Genomic DNA, 21699 nt, shown 5'->3' with positions numbered 1-21699 from the left:
TTTGTTCTGAGGGGGACGGGAGAGGATGCACTTCTGTAGCACTTGTCTGACCACGGACTTATGTCCAACACGACTAAACACACTAGAGAAATAAGTTTACACATTTAACAATATTACCCAACAAAACAACTAAAACTAGTTGTTTTTTGTTTTGTTTTGTTTTTTATCACTGGCAGCAGAATAACTCATTATGAAGTATGGAGCCTTCGATAGATCCACTGAACAGGGCGTGCGTTGGCATCAAGGTTTATTATCCTTTTATAATGTACAATATACAAAAATATAGGGTACCAAAAGATTCACAGTGTCTAAAAGGCAGTGATTACAGTCTACATGACAGGTCTAACAGTACACCTGGTAAGTTGCATAGAAGGACACAGAGCCTCACATCGCAGGGGACAGGGCTTCAAATGGACCAATCACATGACAGACTTTCCTGCCAGGCCAATAAGACCTAAGTTTAGATCAAGACCACTTTCTTTTATGCAGCTATTTGAAGCTAATAATGTGGAAAAACTCTGGACCGTGATGTGCCGAGTGATTCTCAGACTGTTTGCTGTTGGAAAATGGGAAGTTTGAGCAGCTGGGAAAGGTCAAAGGTCAAAGGTTTTTGGTCACATTTCAGAGCTCTGTCCCCAAACAAACCTTATGGTCGGTGTGTACTTAGCTGCTGCACTTAAAAAAAAAAACAACAACTATAAGGCTTTCTTTTTTTTCTTTAAACAGTGTTAGCTGTACAATATACAGATACATTTACACGGTTTCTCCTTATGCTCATTAAAATGGGGGTCGAGGGCCAGAAAGCTGGCACTTCTATATACACACACACACACACACACACACAAGTCGTGCTCTCGTTTTCGTGCACATACAGTAACTAAACCCAAAAAGCAACACTGATCAGGTAAAAATAATAAAATATAGCTGTGAAAATGCCCTTTAAAGAAATCAAGCACTGACTACACGGAGTCTCAACCTCTGACAGGAAAAAGAGAAACGATGCTTGAACTCACAATGATTAACGTGAAATGTTAAAAAAATCTGGAAAACATTTGAACACTCAGAGCCCTGTCCCCGTGGGCTGTACGTGGGCCACGCTGCTCTTATGAGGTTATGACGACATTTACATTTAATAACATTTCATCACATCCCTTTGTTCAATCAGGCATAAGCACACACACATACACAAACGACATGTGTCTAAACACACATGCAATTGTTTTTCTCCTCACCAGCAGCCAACTTCTAAGCAAGCATTGTTTTTACTTTATTTTTTAACATTTATTTCAGCTAAAGAAAACATGGTGTTATTCTGTTTTAATGTAAAAAAAAAAAAACAAGTCATATTTTTTGTTTCCATTGTAGAAGCTTGAAATGTGATGTTATTGTAGACTGTGTATAAAAAATGGACAGAAGTGTTTCCTTAATGGATATTATTTCAAATTGAAAAGCTCATACTCCTAAATGAAATTTAATTTCCACGGCTGAGATGCTGTGAGCATACTTTAGCTGGACCGTTCTATAAGAGCCTTTGGACAGGAGTGCACACCTTTGGTGTTTTTCACATGTATATTTTAGATCTCTGTAAATTGACACTGTCCAAGTGTGTGACGCTGAGTGTGATTGACAGTCTTTAAAAGGGTGGGATGGATTTGAAAGAAAAGGGACTCTGGTTCAGACCTCACCTGTGAGGAAGCTTCTCCAGCTAGGTCTTATTTATATGTGGTCTTCATGCATTCTCTAGAAAGTCAGTGAGGGAATTGAACTGGCAACCCACACCACCAATCCTGTAACCACCAGGCCACATGCTGCTCTGACAAACTGTGGTTTTCATGAGTAAAATGTATTGGGTCACTCTGCTGTCTCAGACAGAGACAGTTTGTAAATCACAGATAAAGTACAACTTGTGTCATGCTTTACAACACAATTTCCTCCAAACACAACTGCAACTGAAAAGTCTTTCTCACTCTATTAAAACGGATCCAAACCAAGTTATGTCAAACTATGAGTAACATGTATAGCATGTGAGTTGTTACATTTGCGGTCAGCTTCTGCCGCTTCACTGGGGTTTGCAACCAGGTGGCGCTGTCCATTTTTTATAAACGGTCCATTGACGAAATGAAGCTGCTGAGCAATAAAACTAAAAGAAGCGTAAGAAAGGAATATATTTATTCATCAAATTGAAATTAGACCAACAACAATTAATCAGCTAATTCTTAACAAAATATCTTGTCCTATGCTACGGCTCTTGTGAGCTTAATACAATTATCTTAACAAAACAAAACAAAAAGAAAACATTGGAAAAAAACAACAAGTGCCATTCTACTAGCTTATTCTACCGTCATAGAAACGCGATCCAGTTGTTCAGCGCACTGGCCATATTTGATATGACCGCCGTGAGCTATTTAACACTCAGTAGAATGGATGCGTCTGAAGAATCAATTGGAGAATCAATCAATCCTCTGTTAAAAGTCTTTATTGTTCTGGTGTGAAAAAATAAACAGTAAATGAATAATAAAAACCAATCCCGCCCCGGCCTCCTACTGCATACAGGCACCCAAGGCATTCTCAAAGCTATATGTACAGTTCCACTACCCACAATCCCCCACTGCTCTGACTGTACAATGACATGTCCTTGTCCGCTGGTCTTGCGTCACAAGCAGATTTGGAGATTAGAGAATTTTCCAACGTTGGCAGATGTTTGGTGTCTCTTTCAAACAGAAACTTAACTGAAGTTCTTATCGTTTTTTGTCACAAGAAAAACCAACAAATGAAGGTCGTGCTTCTGCCCCCGACCGACCCGGCTGATATTGATCTGTAATTTATTTCATCATTGACTTCAATGACTCCATTGTTGTTCTCTGGCTCCGTGTTGTGTGCGGCAAGGGCAATAAGCAATGTTTTTCCTCAGTAACTGACTTTGCTGTCCAGGGACGTCAGAGTTCATTACAGGCTGTAAAAGTGTCTTCAAATGGAGAGAGGAAAAAAACAAAACAAAACAACGTCCTACATCTGGAGGAATGTACGTTTTTAATAAGGTTCATTTTTCTTGTTCATTCCTGTTATCGGTGACACCCATCTCAGCACCTGTGCCGATGTGTTGTGTTCCTAAAAAGAGTCCTCCACTGGATCCTCTGGTGTTGATGATTCTCGCTGATTGCATCAGTCCCTGAATGCACCAGGACTCCTGATAAAAAGTTCCAAAAACGCCCTTAAAAATACAAACTCTACCATTTGGAAGAGAAGACAGGAGTAAAGAGCGGCGCAGTGTTGAACGGAGGTTTCAGTTTAGTCACCATGTCATTTTAACAGAGTCCGTTTGGGCCAACAGCAGCCGTTCTTTTCTTTTTGGAGTCATGTCTCAGCTGTTGTTGCTGTGGTTGTAGGTCCTGCACGGCGAGGGGGAAGAGTTGGGTTGATAGTCGAATTTGCCGCGCGTCGTGGGATAGTAAGTGGTGGTGTAGACGTTTGTCTGCTGCAGCGGTGTTGGATAGAAGTTGGATCTTTCATCTGGCAGCAGGTTGTTTTTGTTCAGTGTCTGGAATGAAGCGAGAGAGAAAGGAAATCAAACTTCCCAGCCGGAAATCTAATATTTTATACATAAATCGGACGGCCGTCTACTCTCACACCCTCTGTCTCTGGTTTATATCATCCATACTGAATGAGACTTTTTTTTTTTGCTTTAGCTCTCAGTAAGAAAGCAAATGAGCACAATATCACCGTCTACAGTTGATTCCTTGAGTTGCAGCAAAACGAACGTAGCACAGTGGCCAATACCTGAAATTACACAAACTGACAAGTGAATTTTGACAAGTGAACCTTATGTTGTCAGTGACCATAAAGTACATAACCTAGCTTTAGGTTATGTAAGTGAACTTGTAAGTGAAGTATGTTAGCTAAGGCTAGCTAAAGTTTGTCAACAAATAGATTGCAAAAGATAAAAAAACAAGATATTCATATAATTTTGCAGTATTTTTTAAGGCTGTAACAACACAGAGGTAACAACAAACCATTTGAACTAATTCACTTCAAGGCTTCTCAACCGTGAGCTCTGGACTAATGAATGCGATGGCAGGAATTCACTGAAGCCAGCCTGCGTTCATTCTAATGCATTTCCTTGGTCTTTGAAAAGGCTAAATGTTCAGTGAAGCACATTCCAGGTGAAGCATTAGTCTAATGCAATCCATCTGAAGCACTCAGGGAGGCCGGTGGGCTGAGGTAATCAGGTTAGAGTCGGTGAAATACACAATGGTAAGCATCATAAATTGGCCTGGAGGAGAGGGAGCCGCAGGATAAACAGTGCATGGCGCTGCACGCCGACATCGGCCGCAGCATCCAGCATCTTCTGGCTGCCCTCTGTGGTCGTTAGCGCTAACGAGTTCAGGCTCTCAACACCACAGCGGCTGTCAGCATGTCGTTGACGTCTGCACGGCCACAACAACAAGAGTCGGGACAATAAGTCGGGAGGATGAACATGGTCAAAATAAGAGAAGGGGGCGGGGTCAGTGTAATTAGACCCTGTGTTCCAGCCTCTGTGTTCCAGGGAGAATCTTTGATATCTGAGGAGCTGCAGACCTGAAAGCTGCTGGTTGAAGGATGTTATGGCCTGTGATGTTTCACTGGCACAACATCAGACTCCGTCTTAGACTGATCAATAGGTTCATATCGGAAAGCATTAGAAGCTGATGTTCATTGGCTGATGTCAGAGCAGCCACAGAAGTGCCCGTCAGGGACACTCTCCACCTGGTGGCTGTAATTGCTAAGATAACTGGAAATTGAATCCCAAATTGATTTTAACCCCTTAAATGTGTCCGGAATTATGGATGAAAATGTTTTGAATCAAAAATGATTACCAACAAGTTTCCCCCAAAGCTATGCTATATGTGCAGTCGTTTAGATTTGGTCCAGGAAACACAGGCAGCTGTTGGTTAGAGGAAACAGAAACTAAGTCCCAGGTTCTGCTCGTCTACCTGCTGATGTGACCTTCCTGCCCTGCCTGTCCTTCAGAGGCATCAAAACGACAACAACAGCTGTTATAAATCTGACACGAACTGAACAGTAGAGATGTTCTGTGATCTGATGACGACGTGTTTGAGCTCGTTATGAAGATGGGTTCATATATAAATTGTTGTAAAGTTACTCTCATCTGTGGTGGTTCTGGGTCAGTTGTCAGGAAAGAATTTGATGGAAGTTTTGACAGAAAAATACCAGGTCTAGTTCTACACAATAACAGAATCGCAGCTCTATAAACGTGTGTGTGTGTGTGTGTGTTCTTGACCGGCCTGCCTGCAGGCCACATCCGTCTCCTCCTAAAACTTTCTTACTCTTTCGCCAGTTCAAACTTCAAAATGTGCAAAACCCCTCTTGCAAAACCAAAACGTATTAGCATTTTCAGTTTCTGAACCAGTAGGAGGTAAATTGAAGAAAACAGGATGAGGCAGAGTTCTGAAAAATAAAGTTTGGATGAATTTCCTTTTTCTTGCTCTGACACAGGAAGCAGACACTTTTGTAGACTTCTGAATTCCCTGAGGTGTAAATGATACGTGTCTAATTAGTCGATGAAGGCGTTGGCAGCGGATTACTGCTGTATCACTTAACATATAGTTGATGTGTCTGATGGATAAAAGCCAACAGAAAAGACTCTACAGCAGAGTCCTGGGAGTTTGTCATGTCATCTAACAGTGAACCAATAAGGATCAGAGCTCTAGTTCTAATGTTTTTGCTGGGGAACAAAAAAAAGTTTCAAAAAGTCTTCTCATCTCCAGCTGTTAATCACATCACACTGTGACGCACGTTTACAGGAGACGATCAGACAAAGCGGCAGATGGTTTGTTACCCACAACCATCTGTGTGGTATTTGTGGCAGTTATCTTTAGAAAAGTGCAGGCACTCGCCACTAAATAATTGGCAGGTGATTGAATGAACCATCTGGGTGTCATTGTCAATAGCTGTGTTTACATGGACACAGATAATTGGAATAAGAGCTCGATGGGAACGGAATCGCTCTGTGAAAGGAGGGTCAGTTTCCTGACACTCTGATCAGATCAGGGTCGTTTGGTGAAGGAAATAATTCGGATAATTTGGACTTGTTGTTCAGGTACTTTTTCGAGAGAGTTTTTTAAAAATATATATATTTTTAAAAATATTGTTACAGCATCTTGTAATTTTTTAATTTTGTTCCTGCAAAATATATTCTTTCAAATAGGTTACAATATTTTTGTAATCAATGTTGCCCATGTTTTGTTATTGTTTTTAAGGGGCATTTTTTTGAGTGCTTTTTTTTTTATTGCCTTTTTTAACCATTGTTGTTGTAGTTATAGCAGTATAACTAGAAATAAACATGGCGACTTAACTACCCTAACCCATTAATATAACGCACTATTGTTTAAAAACAATAACATGAGCATTTTGTAAAAACCTTATAATTTTACTGATCCCTCTGTGTGAAAGGACATAGAAAATTTGTGGTTTGACAATAAGTAAGAAGCGTTGGACCGTAAAGGTAAACACATGACCATGAAAACACAATCATCTTGTGTTAAACTGATCTACAATCAGTGAGGGAGAGAGTGGAGAAAACAAGGCCCTAAACTGCAGTAAAAGCTGATCAACCTGTGGTGGAAATGGTCGCCTGACTGGTTGTGAATGTGAATTCACAGCAGAGCAGCAGCAGTGGAAGGTGTAGGGGAGACGGAGGGGTGAGGGTGAGGGCGGTGTGGATAAAGCTTTAGAAAGTTAATGGGTCTCATTAATAAGGACAGGGTTTGTGGGCAGGTAGAAAAGGCACGAGGAGGAATAGAAATGAACGGCGATTCATCTTCTGCCGTTTGTCTCAATTGAGATAAATGTATCAAAAAATGCTCTAAATAAAACATGAATCACATTCACTGCCCTTGAATATCAAACATGTAAATTGTATGTCAGTGTTGGGCACATTAGAAACCGTCAGCGCTGCGGTTTTTCCCAATCTTTCCTCGTTTGTGAGAGACGTGGATTGAAGACGTACCTTGAACTCCATGGGCGTGTACTTCTCGTTCTTTGGCGTGGTGTTGCCCTTGTAGTTGAGGTGGTTGGGGGTGGTGGGGTGGATGACGGCCGACTCCTGCGACGGCTTGTGGAAACGCTGACAGTAGATGTAGATCAAGAAGGACAGCAGGCCCGCCCCGAGGAAACAGGACACACCGGTGGCAATTAGGTGGATGGAGTTGAACGCTGCAGGGTGAGAGAATAAACACACCGTGTCATGACAGAGGTCAACAGGTGGCGCTGCATCTCATTCTGGAGAACTGGCTCTCCAGTTCCCTCCGTCTCCGGTGCTCGATTTATAACCATTCCCACTTGGAAAGAGATAAAGACAGATTCTGGATCAGCAATGCAAAGGTTATTTAGAGGACTGGAGCTGGAGACGGAGTATAAATACTGACTTCCTCAGTTCTCTCCCACATCATCGCCCCCCTTGAGTTCTGCTGTTGCAGAATTATTCATACAGGTTCACTCTTCACTTTTTCTCCCCACAAGGCTGGTGACAACACTGTCCTCTGTGTCAGCTCTCTCTCTTTTCTCTCCCTTTTCTCACCCACCTCATACTCACCCACTGTTTTTTTTTTTTTTTTTGGGGGGGGGGGGGGGGGTTGATTTGTCAAATAAAAAGCCAAGCTTGTTTAAACAAAATCATTTCTCCTGGCAGACACTTGACTGCTACCAGCACAGACTTTTGTACTAATTTAACTGTATGAGACTGCAGCGCAAATGGTCAAGTGTTTTGAACTGAACAGTGCACAGAAGTGTCTGCTTTCATTTATTTTTATTATGAACCTGTCCCAACTCCTGATTTTTTTTCTTTTCTGTTTTTGCCATTGAAATTCAATTGCCAAACATCTAAGACCCCTACTGTGAAAAGACTGAGACACAGTATCACTGCAGTAATCAGTGAACTGCTGGTTTTTTACTGGCTTTAACATTACTATTCATTTTCTTGAATGCAAAAGTTTTGAGCTGCAGGTATGAGGTATTTTCCGACAGAATGCGGCATCAATTTACTTATTCCAATCCCATTTAGTTGAAAAGAAATGGCCGTTATTGAATATATATATATATATATATTTTTTTTTTTTTTCAATTAGTGGAAATCTGCTAGGTTTTTCTTTTCTTTTTTTTTTGATTGAGGATTCAAATGCACAGACGGTTAAGTATATACTATATATATTTTACAGTTTTGACCTGTGGCTAAATGTTTTTACAACCAATTTGTAATCAATATGTCAGGATGAAAAACATAAATAAAAACACACATGCACACACAATGTGTGGAGACATGAGGATGGACCCACATCTGTGGGAACACAAAACACACACATGCTGACAGTGAAGGCAGCTGTTAATCCACTTACCTCCACAGTGCTGCTCCTTATCAAAACCAGATGCAGGCAGAATGACTGCAGAGAGGAGAGGAACACAGGGTCAGACACACACCTGCATGCACACAAACACACACCGACACGACACACACTCTCTCCTGGGAGAGCCTTCACAACACAACAGACACCGACTGTAAGACCAGGAGATGTGACACGTGGCTAACGTAAAAGAATGAATGAGGAATCGACGTGTTATTCACAGGGCTGCTCTAACCCTCGGTGGAATCCAACACTTTACTGAGATAAATGAACTGATGAGTGCAAAAAGACAAACAAACAGCTCTGCTCTGTGGCTCTGACCCTTTTGACGCCACTGACAGCCACGACACATTCATCCTGAGCGAACATGAAGGGAGCAGCGAGGGTTGATGTGTGTGTGTGTGTGTGTGTGTGGACAGATTTAATTGCAGCTCCACATCTTTTGATTAATTGTTTTGGCCCAATTTTTTTTCCAACCTCCCCTCTGCCAGCGTGACCTTAACAAATTCATCCATCGCCTGGTTGAAATCTGTGCTGAAACGAGCAGTGATTTGGTGACGTGACGAGCCATTAATATGAATTGCTCTGGTGTGGACTCATTAAGGAGGCAGAGTGTGGAAAAGCCATGAGAGATGATTTGTGCAGAAACTTTCTGCCATCGTCACCTGCATAACAAGCCGAGTGGAGTCGACCACAGAAGAGTTGGATTCGTGCTGACTTAATTCTCAGTAATTGGTGTAAACACATGACTTGGGTGAAGAGCCACGGTGTTGGCTGCATGCACACGTACGGTACCAGGCAAGTGTTGTGTACAAAGATGTGGACATGTGGATGGAGAAGACGGTGATGATAAATGACCATATTTGATATCGACTTGTCACAACGGAGGCCTGAGAGGATCAAAATATTTTAAAAAAATCCATGTTGTCAGAACTTCACAAATGTCATTTTATGTGTTTAACCAACAAAACAGTTTGTGGTGATTGGGTTTATTTAGAATTAAACATGTCAACACATCGTTCTCAGAGTGTGTTGGTTCTGATTTGTGAAACCGAAGTATTTGAGATGAAGAATACTGTTTGGTGAGAGTGCCATTTTTAATGTATTTCAAAAGAGTATGAGGTTACACTACACTGTGTTTCCTCTTTGGCCTAACTTCTCCAGTGGCTGACTGTGACAGTTGACACTGTGAGGGCTGCAGGCCTCCATTTTGAGTCTGATTAGGTCCTTTGTGTTACCAGCTGGTAATAAGAACATCACAAACTGGCAGTGGAGAACATTTTAGGTCTAACATTTCCTTGTTCTCGCTCTGAGACATTTCTCACACTTTGACCTGTTGCGAGGAGGAGTTACTTGTACAGCATGTATCCGACAACCGACTGACTCACCGGGTATTTCGTTGCAGTCTCTGCGCTGAGTGCTGTTCCCCACACACGGGGTGTTGCCTTGAGCACCACACACACGGCTTCTCATCTGCAAACCTGAATCATCACAGGCTGACCACAGCGACCAGGCCATCCAGCCACCTGAAGACAACGGGAAACAAACAAACAAACAAATCAACAAAAGAAACACAGGCATCAATATGACGTCTGGACAACGGCGAGGCTCAGATGTCCTGGAAGCCAACGTGCCCACCCAGGCTGTTGCCACCCGCGGCTGCTAACCTTCCTAGCCAGCTAAAGAGCGCCAACACACCAAGAGTGTTTGTGATGTAAACAGGATTTGAAGAGTAAACCCATGGAGAGTTTGTTTAGTGCATAGCGGAGATGTTTGTCTCCTGAGCCAAGCTTTGGTGATGTTTCCCCGCAGCAGGCAACACAGCAGTAAACAAAGGCCTTCTGCCCAAGAGGAAGAGAGAGAAAGTTCCCAACACTCAGCTACTCTTTTTCAACTGTGCACTTGATGCATTCTTTCACCGTGTATTTAAAGGCACCAGAGTGGAGGCAGAACAAGCTACAGCAATGAAAAGCTGATGAGAGGCTAGTTTGTTGTTCAGGGTGCTCTCAAGTGTGCAGTTTTGGCATCCGGGGACCAAAGTGAAGGCACAGGCCAGGCTTCTTGTACCGTTCCTATCAGTCTGGTGCTCACCGACAAGCTGCTCAGTCACCAGCTGCTCCATTCTTGCAGCAGAGCCTTCTATACAAATAAAAAAAACACAAAAACACACTCCTCAAACATGTATACAAACCCTACATCCCAACAAACCTTCATTTATTATGCTTCATTTATTCACAAAGGCGACCTGCGTTTGCTCAAAAGGCCCAAGGATTCTCATTCGTATTCCGCCCTCTCTCTCTCTCTCTCTCTCTCTCTCTCTTCCTGCTGTCCTCTATTACTGCTGGACACTCTAATCAAATGACCCGTGACAACGGGGCATCAAAGCTACCTGTGACTGACAGGCGGGGTCGTCTCTCATTATTCATGCAGAGGGGGCAGCATCTCCGGGAGGACCCCGGCAGATGACTGACGCCTCGCCTGTCAATAATGTACGGACAGGGAGACGGATCGAGGCCGGGGAGAGAGTTGGATTGGTCGATCGTCACAGGCAGAGAAAGGATGTGTTGGTCAAACAGGGAAAACATTAACCTGATAAAGGACGGCTGATTAGCATCTTGACAAAGGAGGGAGGAAAAAGACAGAAAGCCATTACCTTTCCGGTGTCTGTAATTACCAGGGCGGCTGACTGTACGCGTTAACTCTCCCCATGAATGACAGCAGGGGTGATTGGAAATGAAAAGCAGTTAAAAGAAATGACAGCTTAGGGGAAAAAACTATTTAATTTAGGCAGAGATCATCTGTCCTGCAGGATAACACTGTTCCCAAACACACCTCGGAACATAGGAGTGGAAACGGCTTTGACAATTAATTATCTTCATCACTGTTTTTGTTTCAAGGAAAATAAGAAAAACTAGTGTTGGTGAAACGCTGAGAGATGTTTCATCTATTAATCAACATCAGTTCAAGTCCTGGTTTTTGGATTGTGAACAGTTTTCTAATGAATGTTGCTGTCCTTTTGGGACGGGAATTTCATTAAGATTATATGTGTTATATCTGGGTCTTTAACCCAAATGCACAAAAGCTAACAGAATTATTGTCTTATTCTGTTGTATTATGCAGATAACAAAGACACTTTTTCTATTATATTTAGGTTCATGTTTTTGAATTTTCTCTACACTGTCAGTGAAAAACAAGGCTTAAAAAAAAATTGACAGGACAAATCCTACCAGAAAATAATATTGGCCTGTCATTCTAGCCTCTTCATAACTAAATACCAGGGGGCGCCAGAGACTATGTTTAGTTTCAGTACATTATGATTATTGTCAGGATGAGGTTTTAAGGTTTAACAGAGTTACGTTTTGTCTTTTGCAAAACAATGACTCAAAAAAATATTTTCTATTTCCCAATACTACATTACCATCAGTCTTGCAGCAGGTCAAATACATCAGTGTGACGGCTTGTTTTTCTTTCGACTCCTAATTCAGATTCATTATGTGAGGTTTCTCTTTGATTAAATAACAAAAGGACGACTTTTCAATCCTTTCCACGGGCTCTGGTGGACACGGGACAGAAACCGTGGAAGGACATGTTTCTCCTGCAGCGCGACTCTGTTTCTGTTCTCGTTTAGGTTTAACCAATTTATTTTGTTGGAAGGTCAACCAAGTCATTAAGTGAAATAAAGAACACTGTCCAAGGAGACGACTGTGGGACAAAGTGTGAATCTGAATGCATGTGTGAACGTGACCTTACCGTCACAGGTGTGTGTGTTACACAGCGCCTCCTCAGTGTGCAGTCCTATGCAGATATTGCCCCCATTGGCAGGTGCAGGACTGTTACAGGCACGCGTGCGCTGGTAGTGACCTCCGCCGCATCCGACTGAGCACAGAGACCAGGACGACCAGCAGGACCAGGCACCGCTCACTGTGGAACACACAGATAGAAATAAACGTTTTGTTTTTGGTCAGTTTTCTAAAAGACAGTCCTGGCAGTTGTCGAGGAGAGAAGAGACTCAGGCTCCGCAGTGTTTTGCTACATAAACAGACTTGTTGGTTTTTGCAGCCACAGTTCCAGCTGTTTCTTCCTGTATAGATATGATGTATTCAGTCCTTGTATCCACGGACCCCAGGAGCTGAGGGCATCTCAAGGATGAGAGCAGAATGTGCTCTGACCCTGATGCAGATTTTACTCCTGCTGCTCCACATGGACATTGTTTATGCACCACTTTGTATCGAGACCTTGTTCAATTTTTGACAAAGCCGTGGAGACTGTCAAGTTAGTGCTAACGTAATTTGTCTGTGAAGCTTCCATAACTCGCCTCCATATTCATTTTCATTTAAAATGCCATTTTATTTTATGACAACAGTTCGAAAGGCTGACTATAATATGTATGTTTGTGAAGGTGAAAAGTGTCCAGTCAGTCTTCTGGGGCTCACACCTGACTTATCATGTAGCGTGTGTTTTGTTTTTTAAAAGGAAGGCACTTAAATCTCACAACCAGGATTCTATGCAAAAGGAAAGAAACATTATGTGGCAATATTTTTTTTAAATGAAGAAACTATACGACACACCTATTTTAAATCGTCCTGATCTAAATCTTCACCATACTTTGTTCAGCTACAGCAAGAGAGCTACAGTAATTTAACAGTTAGCTTAAATACAAATGTGTTAAATATCTGGGTTTTTTTTTGAAAAACAACAACAATGTTCAGTATTCCCGTAGTAGAAATCCTCCCACAGACTGTTCTTGTTGCAGCAGTGTTGACGATGCTGTTTCAACATCACATACCATCACATTTGACTTTGTTTTTTTTTTCAGTTTCCTGCTTCTCATTTATTAAGTCCTCCCTCTGTGGGACCGTTGATGTTTCATGTAATCTAATCTGACTGACTAATTGACCCGTCGACTGCCTGGTGTCGGTCTGCCTGGCGGAAAGAGCGAGCAACAGAGGGCGGCGTTGCCTGGTAACGTCACAGCGCTGCAGAAAACTCCATTAGCTGAGTGGATTAGTGTGACACAGAGCGAAGCAGGCTGTGACCACGGGCTGCCACTACACTGGCTGACTGATGCTAACTGGCTGTTTACCTGGCTGACTGACTGAGGGCCTGATGCACTGATTTACTCAACGCTCCACTGGCCATCCGACTGACACGCTGCTTTTACGGCTCTCTCTCTCTCTCTCTCTCTCTCTCTCTCTCTCTCTCTCTAACTGCTCCACTCTCTTCCTGTGTGACTTCCTTGCTGCGCTCATTACCCTCAGACATGAGGCGGAAACTAAGAAATCCATTTTTATTACCTTTATGTTTGTTTGGGTAATAACAAAGTTACTTCCAAATAAGTAAAATCAAACTTTCCTCTCAGGAGGAACAGTCCTGCAGGCGACAATAAACAGGGACAGGATTCTTCTCTTGTCGGGTTTTGACTAAAATTATTCACATTTGATTTAATGTTCGGTGTTAAATCATCTGAACTGCCAGGCTACAGAGTAGAATATGATGTTTCCTTGATGGTTATTTAAGCACCCAGTATAAATGTCATGCATCTATATTAACACTGGTCTAAAATTATTTTTTTTTTAACTGTAGATAAACTGTGTTCAATGTAAAATTAACTTGATATATATATATATATGTATATATAGATTGTGTGCATATGTATTACTCTACATATATTTACATATATAACAACCAGTGTCTCTGAGGCTAAGTTTGGGGTCACTTTGGGGTCATAGGTCGACTCCCCAAATACTGAAAAATAATTTCAATATTTTTATGATCTTCATACATGTTTTATCTAAACGTTATTGTTACAACAGGAAAAAAAGGAAAATAATAATTTTCTACACTATTTTCACAGGGGCTTCACACCAACTCATTAAGAGCTGCTTCTAATATTGGTTTAATTTTGTTTGTAATTGAAACCAATTAAATCGAAACAGCTTTTCTTTTTTTTTTTTTTTGGACAAAGGAAAGTTTTTGTAAATTCAAGACTTAGTTGAAATTCTCTTTCCTTTGAGAAAAGGAGGAGGTGAAGACCTGATGTGTACGAAAACCCAAACTAATCTTCCTCGCTCTGGTGTCAACAGACTTTAGACGTCACCTGAACAGATGAGCTCTGGTGTTAACGCCGTCTTCAGATTGTCTTTGATAACACTTAAAGACTTGGTATATTTCTCTGATGATTTGAAGAGTGACTCTAATTAACCCAGAATTATTTACAGCTTTACGACAAAGTAATTGATTTGCTGAACTAATATCCAGTTTGCCTGCAGGGACCGTGTTGCTCATTTAACATTTAGCAGGAAATAGATTTTGAGCAACATTAAAAGGCATTTTAAGGTCACAGTTCTCCAGTGATGAAAAGACGTCGGTGAATTCTGATCTTAACCCACTGATCTGTTTGCAGCTCACGTTATCTCACTACAGAAGAACGCCTGATCCTGTGTGTACATTCAAACTAGATTTTTCATAACAATAGTATTTGAATCTTTGAGTTTGTATTATTTCCTGCTTTTTCTTCAACCTCATCAATTTCAATTCATTCCTTTTCTTTTCTTTCTTTTTTTTTTTGTGTCTTCGACTTTGTCCACATTACCGTATTCCCAGGACAAGGACAAAGACAGACCTGACTGCACAAGTATCATTTACTGCATAGACAATGGCTAACCGACCGGCAACTTCACATCTGAGAATGACCAAGGCCAACTGGCCTGGACCTTCAGCAGCCATGTGTTGACCAGCAGAACAAACCAATAAAGATGAAATGTGACGTCAACAGTTGAATTGTAGACACTGTGGGAATTTACAGTTTTGTAGCAGGCAGTCATCAGTCATTGGTTTCTGTGTAGAGTTCAGCCATTTATCCAATGTCACCAATCGTGTGTGTGTGTGTGTGTGAGAGAGAGAGAGAACAGCCTGTGGTCAGCAGAGCTCCAGTCCAGCTAATTATGGTTTGATTAGTTGTTCTAAATAGGTAATTCCATTTATCCATGGACGTCTGCGCCACTGCGAGCTTCTGGTAACCATTAGCTAATGAAGCTAATGATCTACTCAGGGTGATTTTCCCCTCCCTGACCTCCCTCCCCACTTCATCCCTTTCTCTCTGCATCTCTTTATCTCAGTGTTTTGTTTTTTCTTCTGTTTTTTTCGACTTCATCCCAGAGAGTCTCTGTGCTCACCTGGACACGGCTGAACGTTACAGTCCTGATACTCCACAGGTGAACCGCGACACGCTACAGGGGCACTTTTCCCCTCCGGTCCTGAACACGATCGCCGCCGTGTGCGGTAGCCTTTGGCGCAGCTCTGGGAGCAGCTGGACCACGAGTCCCACGATGACCAGCTGGCACCTGCCACTCTCACCGCTGGCATCTTCAGCAGCTCCTCCACCAGGGCTAGAGAGGGAGAAGGAAAACACATAAACAGTTTAAAGCACCAGCCTCACCACGGGGTGATGCATTTCTTTGGCTCCATCGCTCAAAGCCCATTTTTTTTTAGCTCTTTACATCATCACAATGTCAGAGTCGATGCAGCCTCCTCCATGGGTGGACCGAAAGAGGAGACAGTTAATCGATGCAGGAGACAGAGCAGCATGCAAATGCCCCTGGAGGTGAACAGTGAAATGTGACTGTGTGCAGCTCTCTAAATGTGTTCGGTAGCCCTGGTGAGTGACCCCTTTACAAACAGCATTTAGCAAAGCACAAAGGAGGGTTTACAAACAGCATTTAGCAAAGCACAACGGCTGGCTTCACGGCTGTGGCTTTGCCTGAACTCCATAGCATGGATGGATAAACTGCAGTTCAGGGTAAAAATAATCTCTAGAGAGTTTTCAAACTGTTAAAAATTCAAGAAAAGACAGTAAAACTTCTATAATTACTGAAGAGGTCAATGTGAAATTCAAAATACTGTTCTACTGAGACAGACCTGAATTTCACAAAGGGCTTATCATTACTCTTCTTACATATTCATGTGACAGTGGAGAAAAAAAACACTAATTATTGGTTGAAAATATCCACTACATTTTTTAAAGCATACATAATAATAAAACATTTTTCTAAACTCAAAATCACAGCCACGCATGCACTGACCTGCCGTATGCACAATTACCAAATATAATAAAAAAATAGTGATAACACAGACAAGTGAGGTAATTAAAAAAATGAAAAGACAGGATTATCACTGATGAGGTGGAATTATTTTAGGCCCAGTGAGACTGAGAGAAATAGTAGCTCAGAGAAATGAGATGGAGCCAAGAAGAGTCCACATGATAATTCAACTCAAAACGGATGCTTTTACAAAAAGTAGGGACGGAATTAATCCTTTAAATCCACAAATAAAAAAAAAGACATCTGCTTCCTAAAGTTTGTTTGGTGCCAGTAAATGACATCATGTAACTGTGGCTGAAGAAATCTGCTGATGGAAATCTTAAAACAATGACATTATCTGTCCAACAGAGGTCACTTTACTACCTAAGTCGATGAAATACGGATAAAAAGTCAAGGTGGAAGTACAAAGTGTTCTTTTTTTAAAACATAATAACTACATCTAATATTACAAAGTAGTAAAAAAAACACAAGTAGCAAATCAGTCATTTTTTTATACTTTCGTCAAATGATCTTGGTACTTTTGGTTGACGTGACAATGCTGTAGCTAGCTAGCTAGCCCACAAGTGAAACGCTCTTTAGCATAAAACACTTTACTAGTGTTGTAGTTAATGTTCCCTCACGCTCAAAAAAACTCTTTAAAAACACAATCTTTTCATTAAATCTAAAGAGTTGACTCCTTCAATAAAACAAAGACATCACAACCCCACAACAACATTTGACTTACTATCTGTCTCGCAGACAGCTGTACCATCATTAGGACAGAAGCGTGTCTCCACCTTCCTGCGTCCGATTTGCAGTTCATGTGGATCAGAAAGGTGGGCTCTACACATGTAGCGCACCCTCTGTTCTTGACGGGCTCCGCCCTGAGTTACATTGACCGGCATCCAGGGAGTCCAGGGTGTGTTCCTCTTCACCTCTGGACACGCCTCCAGGTTACAGGCCTTGTATTCCTGGAGGAAAAGAGTGAAGAAGTCATTAACGCAGTAAAGAACAAACATCATGCATCAGTCAAATAACACACCTATTAATACTTTAAAAGAAAACCATAGTAATGTGCCCAGCATTGTTTGAAACATTCTGCTACTTTATCCACATTTCACTTCTACGTTGATGTAAGAGACAATAAAAAAAGCTGAGACATAGTCAGCAATAAATAAATAAATAAAATAAAATAAACAGTATATACTTTCACTGTATGTGTGTTTCCACATTTTGTTACCAACCAGTGCACATCCTGGACAGCTGTTGCCATTCTCACATGTGCGGACCCTTGAATGAACCCCTCCTCCACACTCAGTGCTGCACTTGGTCCAGGGGCCCCATGGAGACCAGAAGATGGGCTGAGGACAGGGGTCACCTTCGTTACAGAATCTGCAGAGAAAATGACGGTTATGGGAGGAGCCTGTGAACTCTGAGACCAGTGAAGACGTTTAAGTGATTGAGAACACACTGACAAAATGCTGATATAACAAATCCATAATCAGTTTTTGTATTTTAACAACGCAACACAAAACTAATACATTGGAAATGCCTTCGTTTCCATCAAGGTATTCTTTCAAAGTGTCCATTTTGAGTAGCAACATATTTTAAGAAGTTCTTTCGGCCACTACCATTAGACTTTGGTAAAGACAAGATAACTTGAAAAAAAAAAAAAAAAACTAGCTGCACCTAAGAAAAATAAGCCATTTGGATGTGTATTCAAAGCTATAAATGACACTATCATCAGTGTAGTGAAGTAGATTTAATATCTGGACCACTTAATATGCTCTTCTTATCCTCCATACCTCTGCTCCCTGTTTGGTCCAACACACACACGTCCACCGTGTCTGGGTGAAGGGTTGTTACATGACCGCTGCCGCATCTCAAAGCCTGTACCACAGGTGGTGCTACACTGTCCCCATGATGACCAGGGCGTCCAGCCTCCATTTCTGTGGCAGAAGACACATGGACAAGCATTAACTACCCGTGTTCCTGTATTTTTTTTCATCAATCCCCATGAGTTTTTAATTGAATTCTGTTTAATCAGACGTCGACTCACAGGGGGAATTTAAACGGTTTTACTTTTTGTCTAGATTGAGAAATGCAAACATGGAAGGAACACTGCCTGACTGGGAAACTTTTATTCAATTTGCTTAAGTGTTCAGGTCCTCGACAGAAGTCCTTATGATTTAATTGCTGCTTCTTACTTTAAAAGCACAATTTAATTTTGACACAAGGGATTTAATTTTAGGCACACGATGGGACAAAACGTGTGGAACATCTGCGTCTCAGCTCTGCTCCTCCTTCAGACACACATGTGGTGGAAGTGTCACAAAAAGAAGCTGGGTGTCACTTACGCTGACTAATGAGATTCAAAAAACCCACTGGAGACGGATGGGATAAAATAAGTTAGGACTTTCAATAAATGACAGTGTGCTGAGTCACTGCCTTATTAAAATAACAAGTTCAACTAAAAATACATCATGACATCATCTTTTTAGAACTATTTTAACAAGATTAGGACCTTTATTTACAATTTTATTTTTATTTTATCTAAAAAATGTAAATCAACAAATGGACAAATACAAGGCCAGCGAGAAAGGAACAAAATCGATGAAATATAATAAAAACATATATAGACAAGTACACAAAGACAGAAACACAAGAGCAAAAGCAAAGGTAATTTAAAATATCTAACTGCATTAAATTACTCGAACAATGATGAAGTGGAGAAAACTGCTTCACCGCACTGTGTGACTTAATTAGGATGTGAATTATAACTGGACTGGACAATTTGAGTAAATTAGAAATATTTTTGTATTCCGAGGCTGTGAGGCTCATACGTCATCCTTTCTCCTGTAACTAACGGTGGGAAAATGGGATTTACCGTTCTTTATTCCCCCAGTTCATTTCAGACCTCTGACATTTTAAAACCTGCTCTATTTTATAAATTGACAGAACAGAAAACCTTGGCTGTATCCTCCTGGTGATACAGCTTTGAATGAGTTTCTTCAATTCTGGTCTGGATCTAAAACCTTTGGCTTTTGATTAGCGCTTCGGTTGATGAGAGACAGATTTAGATTCTTATATGATTTGAGATATGAGGTGCCAAGTACTCCATTCAAATACTTCTTTATTCTTTGCAGATACACAGAAGCATTCTGAACCATATATACATATCAGCTATTTGTCTTGTGTCTTTTCTACCTTGAGCAGTTGGAAACTTCAATCGTGTGACCCTCGCAGTTTTTGCCTCCACATCGAGGAGCGGGACTGTCACATGACCTAGAGCGACATAAACAGGAGCTCGTGCCGTCCAAGCCGTCGTCGTTGTTGCAGGGTTGCCAGGGTGACCAAGGTCCAAAGCCGCCATTGGTGGTTTGATTTCGCAGCTGACGAAAGACAGATATTGGCAACACATTATCATAAATGAACGACTGAACCCCCCCCCCCACCAATTTAGGTGTTTTCTCTTTCCTTTCTTCACATTGTATATTCGTACCTCACATTCTAATAAGCTATGAGTCACTGACAAAGGTGAGAGACCTGCTGTTCAAAGACGACATTGGACTGGACAGTGTCTGGGTCTCTGCAGCCTCCGGAGAACAGTCGTGATGTTGTTAAACACCTTCATGATGTCACTCTTACCGGACAAACGGTGATGTTCTGCTTCCACTGGCTCATGTTGGAGCTGTCCTCCAGTGTAGTACATCTGCGCTCCCTGAAGTCCCATCCACAGTAAGGGTCCCTTGCCTCCAAACACAGCCTGGAGGGGGGAGGAGAGGGAGGTGGGAGAGGAAAAAAACTTTAGGTTGGAACTTTACGTACACTGCAAACACACACAGAATCTGCTTCATTTTTTATAGGTACATAGTAGAAAATTCTAAACTGATTATTTTGGGTTGATTTTTCAACTCTAAGAAGTGTTTAGGGGGCATTTTGGCAGCCAGTCACTTCCTTTGACCCCATATGAGTCAAGTGGACGTCGATGTGTTGACAGGGTGGGACAGTAGCAGACCCCTGTCAGGGACGGTCCTACCTTGTCTCACTTCAATGTCATGACTAAATGTTAGGGTTCTTCTTACTTTAACTCAGATTAAGTCTCCAAACTTGCTCCAAAACTCCAATGAACTTTGTGTTTAACTTCAAAGTCTTTAATCCTGAAAACCCAATAATCTCAGGGATATAAAATAACAAAGCAGCCCCCCCCCCTCCACTGTGGCACAAATGAAAAGAAAAGAAGAATTTTAATTAATTTGACCATCTGCACCCCTCAGCATTAACTTGCCCCCTCCTCTCTGCCCCCCGTTTATGTCCCACTGCTTCAACATCAGGTTTTTTGTGATCCCGGCCCCTTTTTCAGGGTCTTTAAATTGTGTTTTATCAAAGCAATAAGAAAAGAAAACAAGTTCCACCACTGCGACACAGTCTGAGACTCAGCTCCCACAGAAACAACACAAAGTGTGATTAAATATTTGCAAAACCCTTCCAGTAAAACAGAAACGTAATGAAGGCTAATTAAATCTGTTAATGACTGAGCAAAGCTGGAGAAAGCTCTGCTCTCGCTTCCTCTCCTTCGTGTACCACCTTTTCTCCTCCCTCTACTTCCCCCTTCACTCTCTCTCCACACCACTACGAGCAGTCTGGCACACACACACACACACAGAGAGAGAGAGAGAGAGAGAGAGAGAGAAAGTCAGAGAGAGAGAGAGACAGAGATGTTGTTGATACAACTCTCCGTGCCAGGCCTGGTGAAGTAATAGTGAACCCTCTCTTACTACTAGTAAGAGAGGAGAAACATGAACCAAAGATGAGATGGGGGTGGGGTGGGGGGGGTGGGGGGGTCCTTGATTTACTCATTGAGAACGTCTTTCTGGTTCGGTCACTGTGGTAGGGCTGTCTGTGTTTCCTCGCCCTGTCTCGTCTGCTGGGTGGAGTAATCAGTGTCATCACACTCACCTGTGTCTCTGATTAGTCTCACTGGTGTCACCTGGTGCCCTGGGTGTATATAGACCTGCCTCACTCATGCGCTGCTTGTGGGATCGGTGTTCTCTAGCTGTGTGTGTGAGAGTGAGTGGTCTGTGTTTGTTGTTTGTGTTGGAGAAGTCGCCCAGTTTTAAGAAAGACCATGATGTTGGAGAAGAGCACGCCTGTAGTCGATGCTGTAATCCTGGGAAGTTTTGTTGCTGCAGAACCTGCTGCCTGTAAACGGCGCTTCATCCCTG

The 21699-nt window shown here is 41.9% G+C and overlaps 1 protein-coding gene across 2 annotated transcripts in view; it reads right to left on the bottom strand.

Annotated features, from left to right (window-relative positions):
* Window positions 1-230: 230 nt before the first annotated feature.
* Window positions 231-21699, bottom strand: part of sema5ba (sema domain, seven thrombospondin repeats (type 1 and type 1-like), transmembrane domain (TM) and short cytoplasmic domain, (semaphorin) 5Ba) — a 148543-nt gene continuing 127074 nt past the window's right edge. Inside the window, exons 13-24 of one of the 2 annotated variants that reach the window (XM_025064015.1) lie at window positions 20123-20240; window positions 19682-19866; window positions 18280-18423; window positions 17719-17866; window positions 17220-17445; window positions 15572-15784; window positions 12147-12317; window positions 10488-10535; window positions 9785-9922; window positions 8391-8435; window positions 7007-7212; window positions 231-3538 (exon numbers count right to left, since the gene is read on the bottom strand). In XM_025064015.1, coding sequence (XP_024919783.1) covers window positions 3362-3538; window positions 7007-7212; window positions 8391-8435; window positions 9785-9922; window positions 10488-10535; window positions 12147-12317; window positions 15572-15784; window positions 17220-17445; window positions 17719-17866; window positions 18280-18423; window positions 19682-19866; window positions 20123-20240 — 1819 coding nt within the window. In that variant the 3' untranslated portion in view covers window positions 231-3361. The remainder of the gene's footprint in view (window positions 3539-7006; window positions 7213-8390; window positions 8436-9784; window positions 9923-10487; window positions 10536-12146; window positions 12318-15571; window positions 15785-17219; window positions 17446-17718; window positions 17867-18279; window positions 18424-19681; window positions 19867-20122; window positions 20241-21699) is intronic. The other variant, XM_008328336.3, reaches the window with a different exon arrangement.

Source organism: Cynoglossus semilaevis, chromosome 16 (genome assembly GCF_000523025.1).
Source record: "Cynoglossus semilaevis isolate Cse_v1.0 chromosome 16, Cse_v1.0, whole genome shotgun sequence".
NCBI lineage: Eukaryota > Metazoa > Chordata > Actinopteri > Pleuronectiformes > Cynoglossidae > Cynoglossus > Cynoglossus semilaevis.
This window is presented reverse-complemented; position numbering and strand designations above follow the sequence as displayed.